The sequence below is a fragment of the Oculina patagonica genome, chromosome 1, assembly GCF_052425735.1.
Source record: "Oculina patagonica isolate OP01 chromosome 1, crgOcupat, whole genome shotgun sequence".
NCBI classification, from domain to species: domain Eukaryota; kingdom Metazoa; phylum Cnidaria; class Anthozoa; order Scleractinia; family Oculinidae; genus Oculina; species Oculina patagonica.
In genome coordinates, this window is record NC_135758.1 from 25,986,153 (window position 1) to 26,000,606 (window position 14,454).

The window sequence follows — 14,454 nt, forward strand, 5'->3', positions numbered from 1 at the left end:
GTGATAACTTATAAAGTTTTATATTGAGTTGAAGTGTTTTAATATTTATTTTTTTTTGTTTTTTGGATTTTTAAAAAAGAAGCTTCGTCATTGCCGCGGATAACTCCGCAACGCCGGTTCTTTTTTTGCTTTTTTTTTTTTTCCCCCTGGCTTTGATTTCACGTACGTACCCCGGGATCGAACGGAAAATCCTTTGAACGTGCGAAGAAGTAGCGAGTCTAAAATGCAGACAGACTTGTTTGAATGATTGTATTGAACTTCGTGTAAGGTCAGTTGACTTACCGACATTGCTGTCAAGATGGATTTAGAATCCTGTTGGTCTTGGAAGTAAGTCGGATATCAAGATATTTGGTATTGAAAGAAGAACGTGAAAAAGATGACCCATAAAAGCAATCTTGTTTTCCGGCCGTAGACACGCCATCATAAGTCAGTTTTCTTGTGAAAGTTCGTTTTAATCTCATTGTTGCTAATTGCGACAGGTAAAGCAGTAGTGAAACAAGTAAACCATCGTTCGATAATCAATCCTTAATATGGCCGAACTGGAAACATAAACACCGAACACTAAGAAGATTATAGAATCAGTTTGGCTTTTATCAGGAAGGGCTTATGACATTACATAAACATCGTGACTAGCTAATGGCCTAAAGAGCGATGAGAAACTAATTTCTCCTTGAACTAATATGCAAAAAAGCATAGAGATAATGAGAATTCAGAAAGTGATCACTCAAGAAAATATCTTAGAAACTTGCTCTCTTTAATAGAAACGCATGAAGATAATTCGTGTAACTCACGGCATTCAGAACAAATTCGGTTGGCCCAGCACTAACAGCACGAGGTTTTTGCAGATTAAAAAAGATTGCAAGCGAAAAGGAAAGAAAACAGCTTGAAAATATATTACTAGGATCGATGTGCTTCTCGAGGCCTGTTGATGATTTACTGTGATCATCAATAAGGGGAACGCAAGTTTGATTATTTTCAAGCATGTCGTATAGGCTCAGCGTCAACTGTTTGCAATTTATTTTAAGCGATAATTAATGAAGTCATCGCTAAAATCGAGATATAACACCAATGTGCCAAAATATAAAAAATCAAGTGTCAAGCGTAAGTCACGCACAGGACAGCTTTGGATTCCCGCCCGAGTTGCCCTGGCTGGCATTGGGATTAATTTGCAAGATCGTCGGTTGATTTTATAAGGGTGAAACTTGGAGCCTTCTAAGAAGGGATTATCGTAAGGAAATTCAGAGGTATTTCCTCTGTTGAAGAACAAAGCTGTTTGTCACGTTACAGCAATCTGTAAATACATCCTTAAATGGGCTTTGTACCTTTTCCGAAATATTACAATTCGAATCTTCCTAAATGGTTAAAAAACAAAATAATAGAATTACTTAATAAATCATAGTTCTATCACTAAGGATCTTTAATGTTCAAAATCTTGCATATAACATAATATTTTCCCCTTGACCGAAAAGTAAAATTAAAAAAGATCCTGTTTAATCCGATGGGAGTAGTAACCCTTCCCTTCACTGAAATCGACTATTGCATTGGGAATCTTGTCACTACTTCCTATCTTGTAATGATTTTAACGGAAGACGTTGTAAAAAAATCCCTAAAAATACATTCCACGGCGTCTTCTTCAGCGGCATTGTTCGCATTACCGCAGAACGTGTTTAACATGTGTGTCTCCAACATTGCATGACGGTATATATTATTAATCTATCAGCAACCGAAAATATTCGTTAAAGGCAAGCCATGTGCTAAGCACGCGTTGCGAGCCTATTTCACCACCCAAAGGGGTCAGTACCAGGGTGCAAAATACAGCATGTGACATTTCAATCACATAATGCATCAGTCTCCAGCAGTGCCCATCCCGCCCCCGGGCACCCCGGGCAAGACAAAAAATTGGAATTCTCGGGGTGGGGAGAAAGAACCGGGCATGCGATCCCGGATTGATCCGAAGGTGAAGAAACAGTGGCCAGCAATGAAGAAAACAATGGAAAATAACCAAAAACATCCACGAACATCCACGAGCTCAGTCCCGGAACAGCAATCGAACGAGTCCACGCTGGCCAAAAACGCCCCACACGAATACGGACTCACTCACGGTTGAAAGTACGTGTAAAGCCCGGGGGTCAACCGAGGACGCAAAGCCCCACCCTCGGGACGGGCAACATAGGAAATGCCCCGGGGGCCGGGGGGGGGGAGGGACGCTGGAATGATGATGCATAACGACAGCGGCTGACAAACCGTCTAGTATCCAGATCACTCAATTTTAATATCTAGCCTGCGAACAGGTTTTCGGGAGCGCCCGACCGGGGGGGGAAAAAAAAAAAGGGAGAGAGTGAATGTGTACCAGTATAAAAGAAGTCCTAACCTTGGTGAAAGCACAAGAAGAAAAAAATAAACAGCCCGTGAAACAATCAAGAGGGGACTTGTTTCATAACTTCGCTCTTAGTCTCTATCAAATCAATAACAAAAATCTGAAGCTCTTTATACAATATAACCGTCCTTATTGGGAACGTTAACTTACCTTTTAGCTTTTGTGATCTTTTGTTCATGTTTGTTATGTCAGGGAACTGCCGGTCCCACCAGAGATTTGCCGGGAAGTTCAAAATTCCCGGCTCTCTCGAAAATCAAAGGACAAATCAAAGTTTTTTTTTCAGTAGATTGGTCAGCGGCTAGTTGCAATAGAGATATTTCCTTCATATAATGAAAAGCGATTTTATATCCGGGACATTGCTTATTGTTCTCGTGGCCTTCGAGGGTGGTTCGCTTTATTGAGGGATGGCCGCCATTTTGGTGGGAATGAAGCAAACGAAGAAACTTCGAACCCCCCTCTAAAAAATCGTCCAGACAATCACTTCCGTCAACAACATTCGAACGAACGATCACTTCCTGTGGAAAAACAAGAACGCTCACACTTCAGCCATGGACCTTGGAGAAAATCCGACTTTACACGCCGACACATCGCTGGAAAATGGAACGACTTGCGCTACGGCTACCGCTTTGGCACAAGTGCTCGACTCACAGGCTATCTCTAGCACCTCTCTTGCTACTTTTTCCGTCACTTCTGTGCCCGGATCTACTGGTTTAGCCGTGTCTAACTCCAACACTTGATGGAACAACGACTGTTACGTCTTTACCCGGGTTTACTCTGTCAAGTTTTGATTCTGTAGACGTCAAACACGTGGGTGATTCCAGTGAATTAGCTGTGGCAACTGTTGGAGAAGACGGCAGGTTTGTACCTATTGCCTGTTTGTAATATTGCAACAGTCTTTTAATATATGAAACTAAGGTTACTTCTGAAGTTTAATCTTCTGGGTGCATGGATTTTCCAATCTAAATTATTGATATTTTGTACACAAATAGGCCCCTGCAGTATCAAAGTTGTTAACATTATTTATTTTAGTTATCAGGTAATTTTTAATTTAGTTTTAATAACTGTTTGTTCAACTGTTATAGTAGAGAGTTGTAATAAAAATTACATTCGTATAAATTCTTAAGGAGAGGAGTCAGAGTCTCTAGAAGAAAGCTAAGCAAATACACATTCATGGCTGGTGCCGTCAGTTGCTGTACCAGGCACTACTCTGACTATACTGAGCGAGTGCACATGCAATCTGGTGGGGAGGGGGAAATGGAGGTCTGTACTATCCCACTTCCCATCCCTTCTACTCCAGGTTCCCACCCTGATCGTAGTGGCTTCCTGCCTCTTTGTGCTATTTCTGTTGCAAAATATTATGAAATGTTGCAAAATTTTTCTCAATTTCTCCTGGTTCCAGTGACCTTGGGAACTGTGCTTCTCGCCCTCTCTTCTCCAGCCTACCATACACCTCCCACCCCTTTCTCCCCAGCTCCCACCCCCTGCCCCCCTCCACAAACTAGTTCTAGGCCAGCTGGCTGGGCATCCATAAAAATATTGTAGACCAATGCCTCCTTGTCCCAATCTTCTGTCTTCTCAAGTGTTAGGTCTCAAACTTATACCCATGCTTGGGAACCATGCTTGGGCTCTTATGAAATGCTACAATATATTGTGCAGTTCCAGAAAATATCTTTACCCACACAGGGCTATAGCCAGGGGGGATGCGATGGGTACGTCGCCATCCACTCACAGGCCACAAAGGTTCCACCTAATTGGGAAGTGAGGGTTTAAATGACTCTCACAATGCAGGAAATGTGGACTTAAACAACTTGATTTTTCAAGATTTCCCAGGGAGAATACTCCCAGACTCCCCAAGACGCTCGTACGCCTCTGGCGCTCACACCACTCATGGAAATTTCAATTGGGCAATGTAAAGGATTAAATACTAAAATGAACTGGATACTTGGTTGAAAATACAGTGTTTTGTAACAAGTGTTTTGATGTTTTATTATTTTGTTTCTGCAGTCTTCATTTCACAGCAACCACTCACAATGGAGTTACTAGTTATCACACATCCCAAGGAAGTCAAGCTTTACCAACATCTGAAGCAGATTTTGTATCAGACCTCAGTCAAGGTAAAAAAAATTAATTAAGACCTTTTTGTATTTGTGAATATTGAATCTTTTACTGAGCATTTATTACGGATCAGTCGCATGTGTAGTCTTAGCTCTGGTCAGTATTCTTAGAAGTATTAAACCTAATAAACCTCTACCATCTCATTAACTTGTGAGGAGCAGGGATGGCGCAGTGGTGAGAACACTTGCCTGACCATGCACAAATGTGGCCCAGGTTCGATCCCCGGGCCTTGCATCATTGTGGGTTAGGTGTTTGTTTTTTTTTTTTTTTTTTTTTTTTTTTAATTTAGTTTGTTTTTGGTTCTCATCTGGGTTCTCCAGTTTTCCTTCCTCCGCAAAACACAACACTTTTAAATTCTAATTCAATCGGGAACAGTAGATGAAGAGCCACTCTGTCGACTGTGGAAATATGCCACTGTAAAATTTCATTTTATTATTTTGATAATATACCGGTAACCTGAACTGTTGTATTTTCAGTTGAGATCCTGAGTGGTGGAGAGAGTGAAGGGGGTTCAGTGGAAGAAACTGTCTGTCAGGAAACACAGACACCAAGAGCTGTGTCAAACTCTCATGGTGACGTGGACAAGTCAGTGGTAAGATCTAGATGCCCAATTTTCAAACTTTCTGCTGCCGAAATTAGCATACAATTCCCTATACTAACAGTAGAATTCTTATTTCTGGAACCTCCAAGGGAAATGAAAATTTGTTCAGGAAATCAGAGAGTTTGAGAAATCGGGTGTAAAATTGCAGTCTTTGACTGAGGAAGGGAAACAGCTTTTAGTACGAGTTATCAGATGGCACAAGAAATCAAGGGTTTAGCAGGGCTGTGCTCTAAGGGTGCACGGGTGCCTCAGGCGACTAACTTTTGTTTCTGGGCGACCAGATAATCTTATTTCTTTCATAAAAGCTTTATGCTAGGCACCCTGGCCATGGATCTCATAGTTTGGAACCTTTGGGTTCCTTGTAATTTTTCTTACAGCACAGCCTTGGTTTAGAGAACAGGCGCAGATCCAGACGAGTTCCCACCATTTAACAGAAATTGGTCACATTTTTTTTATGAAGTATATATTTTTAGAGCCACTCCATAATCATTAATTACAATATGAAAATTAATATTGACAAAATCAAAATACCCATAAATGGCACTTCAGGTTTACTAGCCAAAATCTAAAACGTTTTCTTGGGGAGCATACAGTGAACCCTCAGTCAGACCCCCATCTGCCCTTCCCCTCCAATCCTTTACAGCACACACCTTCGGCAATGATGTGTTATTGGAAAATGGTCACTATTTCCTAAAAATAATAATAATATACATAATATTTTAAGAGGAGGCCTCCAATCACCTAGGGGTGGTTTTCAGGAGGGTCCTCTGGATCCATGCCTGGAGAAACTGGGATTCTACTGGTCAGGAATCAAAAGTGGATCCAGGGGTTCGGCCACATACTTTTTCAAACCCAGCCAACCCCACCCCTCCCTGGGAGAGATGACAATATTGTTTTTAAAATTATGTTATTATCTCATTTATCTGAAATTTCATGTAGTTTGTCACTGAACCTCTTTCTGTTTCTTAATATGCTTTTAGAAAAAGAAAGGTGGATGGCCAAAAGGTAAGAAGAGACGCAAGACGTTCCGTGACAGCAATGCACCAAAGGCCCCCCTGACTGGGTATGTGAGGTTCCTGAATGAGCAGCGAGAGAAAGTTAGGTCAGAACGTCCTGAGTTAAATTTTCCTGAAGTGACTAAACTGCTTGGTGCCCAGTGGAGTAGACTGTCTGCTGAAGAAAAGCAGGTACTTGTTTGTTCATAGATCTTTATGAAAGGAAAATTTGATAGAGAGGTGATCGTTTCTTTTTCGGTAACCAGACATCATCATGTACTCAGGTGTTAACACAGGGAGCAGCTCTAGGAACTAAATTTGACCTTTGTGACTATTAAACTGTTCAATCTGTATCATGGCGCTTGCCATTCATTGGGATCTTTTTGTTTAGGCAACGGTTCAAAGGCGCTAGTATCCTGATGTGCTTGATATAGCCGCCGGCCAAAGTGTCGAACAACATCGTGATCGTATTCAGTTTTATTTTATTTTTATTCTTTATAATTTTAATCAAGCAAATAAAATTAGCACAAGCAAGACTGGATCTTAAGTCAGGTTGCACTTTGCTGGTGCCTATAATCTTTACATACACTACTTTTGGGTAGAAAGTGGAGGGGGACAGGAGGTCACTATCCATAGAGAATAAGGGTGGGAGAAGAGCTAAGGAAGTTAGATTTTACAGGTGGTGGAACAGGATAAAAGGGAGAAATGGAGAAAAATTTAAAAAAGATGACTTTAAAAAAAACCTACTTTAGCTTTGTAGGGTAACACAATTACTCGTTTCCCAGTAGTTTTAATTGTGGCCGTGAATCGCCAATCGAATGGGAATTAAGAAGTGTTGATTATTTGTGGAGGGAGGAAAACTGGAGTACCCAAAGAAAACCCCTCGAAGCAAAGACAAGAACCAACAACAAACTCAACCCACATATGAGGTCAGGTCTGGGAATCAAACCCAACCACAATGGTGGGAAGTGAGTGCTCTCGCCACTGTGCTATCCCTGCTCCCCAAGAATGAAAATAGTGTTGCAACATTGTGCAATATTTTGTAAAAGAAGTTGTACAAAGAGGCAATAGCCACTAAGGAAGGGGTAGGAAGTGAGAGTAACAGGTATTAGTAGCAAGAGGATCAGACAAACCCCCCCCCCCCTTACATTAGAGTACCACACCTTTCCATCAAGCTTTCCATGGAAAGCATTGTCATTTAATCTTCCAGTGTTCAACTTCAAACTGAGCATTATTTTGCCTGTTTCAGAGATACTTGGATGAAGCAGAAAAAGACAAAGAAAGATACATGATGGAATTGGAAGCATATCAGAAAACAGACACTTACAAAAACTTCTTGCAGAAACAAGCAGATAGAAAGAGAAAAAGTGAAATACCATTCCCTGCTTCCTTTGTACACCTATGTATAACATCCCACGCATTCCCCCTCTCCAGGATCCCTTGACATCTCCCTCAGGGGGGTACTTGGGACTTCAAGTGACGTGGATGATCGAATGGGGGCAAAAATCAAGACCCAGAAAAATCCCTAGGGCTTCCAACAAAACGCAAAAAAATCCCTGCACCAAAAATAACCCCCCTAAAAACACTTATGCCAAATTTCTGACCCTTAAATTTCCAGGTAGGGGGAATATTGATATAGCCAATATAACACACAAAAAAACGTTAGAAATTGAACGCTCGTGTTTGTTTATTCATCATATCATCTGAATTTACCTTTTTCTCATTTGGTAGTCTTTTTAAAAATACTTGCCAAATTTTCCTACCCTGGCCATTAAAATCCCGGAATCGAAGTTTTGTAACCCCCATAAATCCTTCCATCATCCCCGTCACTTGAAATCCCGTGTACCCATTACACTGATCCAGAACGCCTGTAGGGAGGTTTATACATGTTTATAACAGGATTTCTTACCTCTGAGACTTTAACTTTTATGTTGGGTTGTTGTAGGATGTGTCCTGGCGTCTCCAGATAGAAATGTTTCGTTTTGTTTGTTTTGATTCTCATTTAGATGAGGGGGTGAATAGATTCGCGGATCGACGGATTTGGCCTTATATGTAAAATGCGTACATACGAATTGTGGATTTTTGCAATACCATTGAGCGGATTCGCGGATGTCAAAATACCACGGATCGCGGATAAGCTGAGAATTTTGACGCAGGTTCCGGTCGACTCCTCATGTCAGGAAGTTCGGATTGTGGATACTAAACGAAGTACGGATCACTTTGGTCGGTCTTCGTCGGTATGAAGCAATGATGCGAAACTTCTTAAAAAAAGACATAAAAACAACTATACCATTCAAAGTTTTCAAGTAAATTGAACCGATTTGAACGAAAATAGTTGCGAATTGAAGAATTTAGCCAAAAATTAGAACAGATCGGTGGATTTGCGTACCCCTAGCCTGTTCGTGAAATGTGAAAAATATTCCGAAGCCAGTGATTATGAATGTTATTACGTTGGAAAGGAAAATCATTTTCATAACGAACCTTACCAAGAGCATTTACCTTATCGGATTCCAAAGGGTGACGTGTAAAATATGTAATTCCAAACGTGGCTGCCATTTTTAATTTTCCTGCGTCTTCCCAGAAAAGACTCAGAAACGCTTTCCCGTCCGAATTTCAAGGGAGAGGAAGGCCGCCTTACTCTTCCCATGCCTGCTCGCCTTTTCCCTGACACCAGTTCAGTCGTTTTTTATACAAAAACCTGAAAGCGTAGATCATGTTATCATCAAGCTGATGATAAGCTTGGTTTTCTTTCAGATTTGGAGAATTCTGACGGATTAGACGGGATGTCCAATGGGATTGAGGTAGAATCGAAATCTGACGAATTTCATAGTTTAATTTATATATCACTGAGTGAAATGCTATTTGTGCTCCGTTGCAGCTCTGTGCAGAAGACGACCTCTACTGCAAACCTTGTAATCAGTACTTCAATAACCTTCACAACAAAAGAGAGCACATCTTTGGACGCAAACACAAGCAGACAGTGTCAGGAAAGTTAAACGAAAGCGAAGAAGAGGAAGAGTTACCGGGATTTAACGCTCCTGTCTTCACGGAGGAATTTCTAAAACACAATGAAAGTGAGTAATGTCCTCACTTGAGCCAAAGAAGTGTACACCACCGTACAGTCTTATATAAGTGAGTAAATTAGTCATAGGTAAAGACTGCGTTCAAGTCAAGTGGCCTATATGGGCTGTCCCGGTCTCTGTAGCATGAAGCGACTAGAAGTATTTCTTCTCCCCCCTGGATGGGATGCTTATCAATCGCAGGTATATTTGTTAACCTCCCAGCATTAGTTTGCCGGTACCCATTTATACACCTGGTTGGAGAGAGACACTATGAGAGTAAAGTGTCTTGACCAAGAGCACAACACACAGTGACCCCGCCAGAGTTTGAACCCGGACCGCTAGATTCGAAGTCCAGTGCGCTAACCATTAGGCGACCGCGCTTCGCTTATATCTATCATGTGAGTACTTTTTAACTTGCTTTTCCTTTTCTTTACAGTGCGTGAAAATGAACTCAGACAGCTTCGCAAAGCAGCCACTGAATTTGAAGAACAAAACTCAGTCACCTCTAAACACGTGGACAGCTTGAAACAAGCGATAGGAAAAATCGAAATGGAGACAAACCAACAACGAAACGCCAACATGGTGTTACTCAATCACTTGAGCAATCTTCGGGCGGCTCTTGTTCAAGCGTTTGCAAACTTGGTGCTTCCAGGCACAAACGAGGTTCCGACATTAGATACTATTGACTCTTATATGACCAGACTGTATTCAGTTATACTGGACTCTCCTCAGGAGAATGAGGGACTTATAACGAATGTGCGAGAGATTGTGTCACGTCTTGGCTTTCCCAAGTAAGTTGTAGATGGAAACGATAATGAGGTCAGGGTTCGTACGCGTCTTGAAAACCCTGGAAAACCCTTGAATTTCAGAAGTTCGATTTCAAGGCCTTGAAAGTACTTGAAATTGGTTTTTGGTCCTTGAAAGTCCTTGATTTTTGTTATTGAACGTCAAAAGGCTTCAAAATAAGCGATTTTTTTAGTTCTTCAGCAAGCACATCAACGGCACAACAGACTGAAATCGTTGGTTTGGGGTAAATTTTATGAAAAAAAGTCCTTGAAATTTCCAGGAAGGATCCTGGAATATCCTTGAAAAGTCCTTGGATTTTTGGCCTGAAAAAGTGTATGAACTCTGTGAGGTGACTTAGCTACGTCCCGAAGACGCATATTGAAAACTTTACCCGGCTAAATTTGTTGTTTGACAGCTTTCATAGTAACCCTTAGTCTCTCTTTTTTTGAGCTCCCCGGCTGTTCTCGCTGACGTGTATCGGCTACCATATTTGTAGTCAATGGTATATGAGCTCATAAACCACTGCCTGTCAACCAATTAAAGGGCAGGAGCTGCAATATACCATTGCTAGTTTTTAATAATTACATGTATCCCATCAGTGTCCAACGAAGCAAGAGAGTAAAGTTTTTATGAGTCATGAGTCAATGGGTCAAATTTTTAATTAGAGTTATTAATTTAAAAATTAGTGCTATTCTTACTAACAAATAAAAGCTAACCGCAAGCAAACCAGAGTAGAACTAACTTTAAGCAAAGTGGAGGGTTGTAAGCTTTCTTGTATAAAGGTAAACAGTGGTTTAATAGATAATATCCTACTTTGTGTAAAATTCACCTTGACTCATTGACTTATGACTCGTAGACTCATTTGACTCATAAAACAGGGAACCTCACGAAGCAAACATGCACTCGCCTTCCTTGCAGACATTCTAGTACTATGAAAGAAGTAGAATTTGACTGTATTTATTTTGTTTTTCTTTCAGCGATGCAGATAAAGGCTTGAATTTGACGGAGTAAAGTTCCAACACAGGTTTTCAACCTTAAGTGGACTGGAAATAAGGAAGGATCTTTTTCCGCTTGAACGGCACACAGACGCTCTAAGCAGGAGTCAAATCATCCAATTGCAAGAACAGTATTGATCCTGCAGTATTTTCATATGCGACAGGCTTATTTTGCTCTTATCATTCGTACATTGCAAGCAGAAAGGCGTAATCTTCTCTTGCGGCCTCAATGTTTGTCAAGTGGTTTTGTTATATCTCACTCCTCCGCTGGGAGACTCCAAGTGAGTCTGGGAGGATCCGCTAAGAAAAGTCAGTCTTGGCGGCTAGAGGAAGACTGAACTACAGATGCACGAACGCAGGTATGAAACGTCCTACTTTGGAACCTGAAACCGTGCATGTAAAATTGAGGTACAATGATCAGCTTGTACGAAATCAAATTTCGTTTCAGATGTCCATTCATTGTTTATGTGTTTTTGAACCTTAAAGGTTACCCATAATGGTCTTTCGTAATGAACAATTTACGTGAAAAAAAGTGCAAGTTATTTATGGAATTTTTCGGAAGATATTCTGTATATGTTTTAAATAAAAAAGACAGAATTGAAATGAAGTTAATAACTTAACTTCCGCTTGATCTAATAATTAGATTACTAGCTGGAAATTTCTGTGAGGTGATGCGGCCTCATCAACTGTCACCTCGTACAAACTAAGGGCGAATAATCTATTAAGTACGTCCAATTGAACGATTTCCAATCTTGGGCTCATTGTGCTTCTCTCCACCCAGGTGTGTAAATAGTAACGCTGGGATGGACTAGTATCCTATCCAGGGGGAAGTAGAAATACTCCCAGTCGCTTCATGCTTAGTCCAGTCCCTGAACTCTCCCTACCCCCGCCCTGCATGGTTCAACCCCTACATAGGGCTCGAAAAAGAGCGAGTTCAAGGACTGGACTACTTCATGCTACGAAAACCGAGATAAGCTCCGGCCTGAAAGCCCAGGGGGGGGGGGGGGGGGGGGGTCGGGGTACTCGGGATTTAAAGTGACGGGGATGATCAAATAGGGGCAAAAATCGAGACCCAAAAAATCCCTAGGTATTAAACAAAACCCCAAAAAATCCCTGGACCAAAAATCAACCCCTAAAAAAACCCCATGACAATTTTCTGACCCATTAATTTTTTTCAGAAAGGGGGAATGATCTGAAGATATAACACAAAGAAACACGTTCAGTATTTGTAGTTTATTCGCAGAACTACATGTATGCGGCCAAGGCACTACCACGAATCTTCAGATTGTTTTTGATACCAAAAAGATCCCTACTTAAAATCAAGCTGGCCACCCAAAAAAAATACTTGCCAAATTCTCCCAGCCAAAAAAATCCCAGAATCGAAAATTTCAAACCCCAAAAAATCCTTTGATCATCCCCGTCACTTCAAATCCCGAGTACCCCCCCCCTGGGCCTGAAAGGCCGCTAGGCTCGTATACAGGCTTTACCTACCTTACCTCTTTAAAAGTCGCAGGTTCATTCGCAACTTTTGTTACTTTTTTCCTTGAGTTTCCCCTCCCGTGAATGAAAGGTTAATATCTAATGTCTCTCATAATCATTTTCTACTAAAACGTACACAATAGACTACTTTGATTTGGTAATTTGACAGAAATTCGCTTGCAGTTGTACTAGGTTCCGTTTGCACAACTCTATAACGCGGCATGTATGTTGCTGTGACTATAATATGATGGCCATAGCAACATGTAATAATAGTATGACAGTAACTGGAGAGTGTGGATTACAATACAAATTAAACGGTAATAGAGTCAAAAGCGATTAACACAATTTTGTTGTTTAACCCCCGTAAGGTTTTTTCCAAATTTTGAAAAAAGCATTTACCCTACAATGCTGAAACTTTCGGTAGCTGTTCATTCATCCTTTGCGGAAATTTTGATATGTCAACCATGTGCCCATGGTCTATGACGTTGCCATGGCAACGTCATAAATACAAGCAGGTCTTGCCAAAAATCGTCATTTTTAACATTTTTCTTGATTTTTTCCAATTTTTTAAAACAGAAGTGCAAGATTTGTTTATTTTTACATTCCATAAGCATTCTAGCTTGATTTTGCATCAATTTCCGTTATTTCGTGACTTTCTAAGAAAATGTTGAAATCCAAGATGGCGGCTCTTATGACGTCACAGCCAATTAAAATTATGTCATCTTGTAGAGTACGCTAAGGGCTTTCTTGTCACAGCAAAATAATTTCGCTACGCCTTAATATAACGAAAACTCTGGGGAGGGGTTCCATCCACCCCCCCCCCCCCCTTGTACGATGATGGGGGTATGAGTTTGCTTGTACGTCCGAGGGTTAAATTAACTAATCACGAGTACATAAAAAGTTAAGTCTGCGTCGAGCCAAGTGGCCCATACCGCCGGAGTTATCCCGGTTTCCGTGGCGTGAAGCGACTAAGAGTATTTTTACTTCCCACTAGATGAAATGCTAGGTCATCGCAGGGTTACCCCCCACCATTACTTTGCCGGTACCCATTTATACTCCTGGGTGAAGAGAGGCACAAGTGCCTTACCCCCGGGGGGGGGGGTACTCCATATAACGGCCTATACGGGGAGGCTCCGCCCGAAAGGGGTACCTTTTTCAGGCTTCAGGTATATGAAAGGGTAGCGATTTCACAAGTTTAGGTATATGAAAGGGTATGAAAATCCGTCATTAAGGTTTTTTAAAAGGCCTGTAAAATATTTCGAACAGACGCACTTTATGGCTGTATTATTTTAATTTATTAGGCACTACATAAAAATGACAAGCAAACGTCCTGTTCTAAGGATATGTCACGTCTTTTAGGTATATGAAAGGGGTACCTTTTTTCAGTAAAAGGTATACGAAAGGGGTACAATTTCTGTCAAAATGGTATATAAAAGGGTAAGGGGTAAGAGCATGGGGCGGACCCTCCCCGTATAAAACTTTTTTGAGTGCCCCCCCCCCCCCCCGGGGCCTTACCCAAGAACACAACACAGTGACCCCGTCCAGAGCTCGAAACCGGACTGCTCGATCCGAAGTTCAGCGCGCTAACCCTTAGGCCACCGTGCCTCCCACAATCACGAGTATGATTACAGAGGAAATCGGACGACAAAAAGCCTGGTACCAATAATCGTTTGCTGTTCATGGATCGGTTCAACGTTTAGAAGGCTAAAAAAAAGTTACATTTGTTCCGTCAGCGAGAGGCGTGTCGTTTAGTGGCGTGAAGTGTATATGCTGAAAAAAAAAACTGAAATCTACAGGAATCAAAAGTTATTCTTGCTCTTAAAAATAATTTGTGTAATTTTTCAAAAATAGTGTGCTGATGTAATGCTAACGAAAAATGCTATGAAAACTTCTAGAATAATAATATTGGAGTGCTTTTAAACCGTTTGAGAGAAGTAATCAAAAAACTGGCCCCTGGAGTAACCTCTGGAGAGTAAACTGTACCTAGGGCTTTCCACAAGTTGCTCGAGATTTCCAAAAAAGTTGCCCGTAATTTCTCAAAAAG

At 41.2% G+C, this 14,454-nt stretch overlaps 1 protein-coding gene across 1 annotated transcript; it reads left to right on the forward strand.

Annotated features, from left to right (window-relative positions):
- The first annotated feature begins 2,768 nt into the window (after positions 1-2,768).
- LOC144642844 (high mobility group protein 20A-like) lies at positions 2,769-11,538 on the forward strand. The gene is given in 10 exon segments (XM_078501946.1): positions 2,769-3,096; positions 3,098-3,234; positions 4,382-4,491; positions 4,969-5,084; positions 6,074-6,280; positions 7,338-7,455; positions 8,843-8,889; positions 8,967-9,162; positions 9,587-9,941; positions 10,914-11,538. Coding segments are annotated over 10 exon segments (1,491 nt in total). The 5' UTR covers positions 2,769-2,925; the 3' UTR covers positions 10,948-11,538.
- The last annotated feature ends 2,916 nt before the right edge of the window (positions 11,539-14,454 follow it).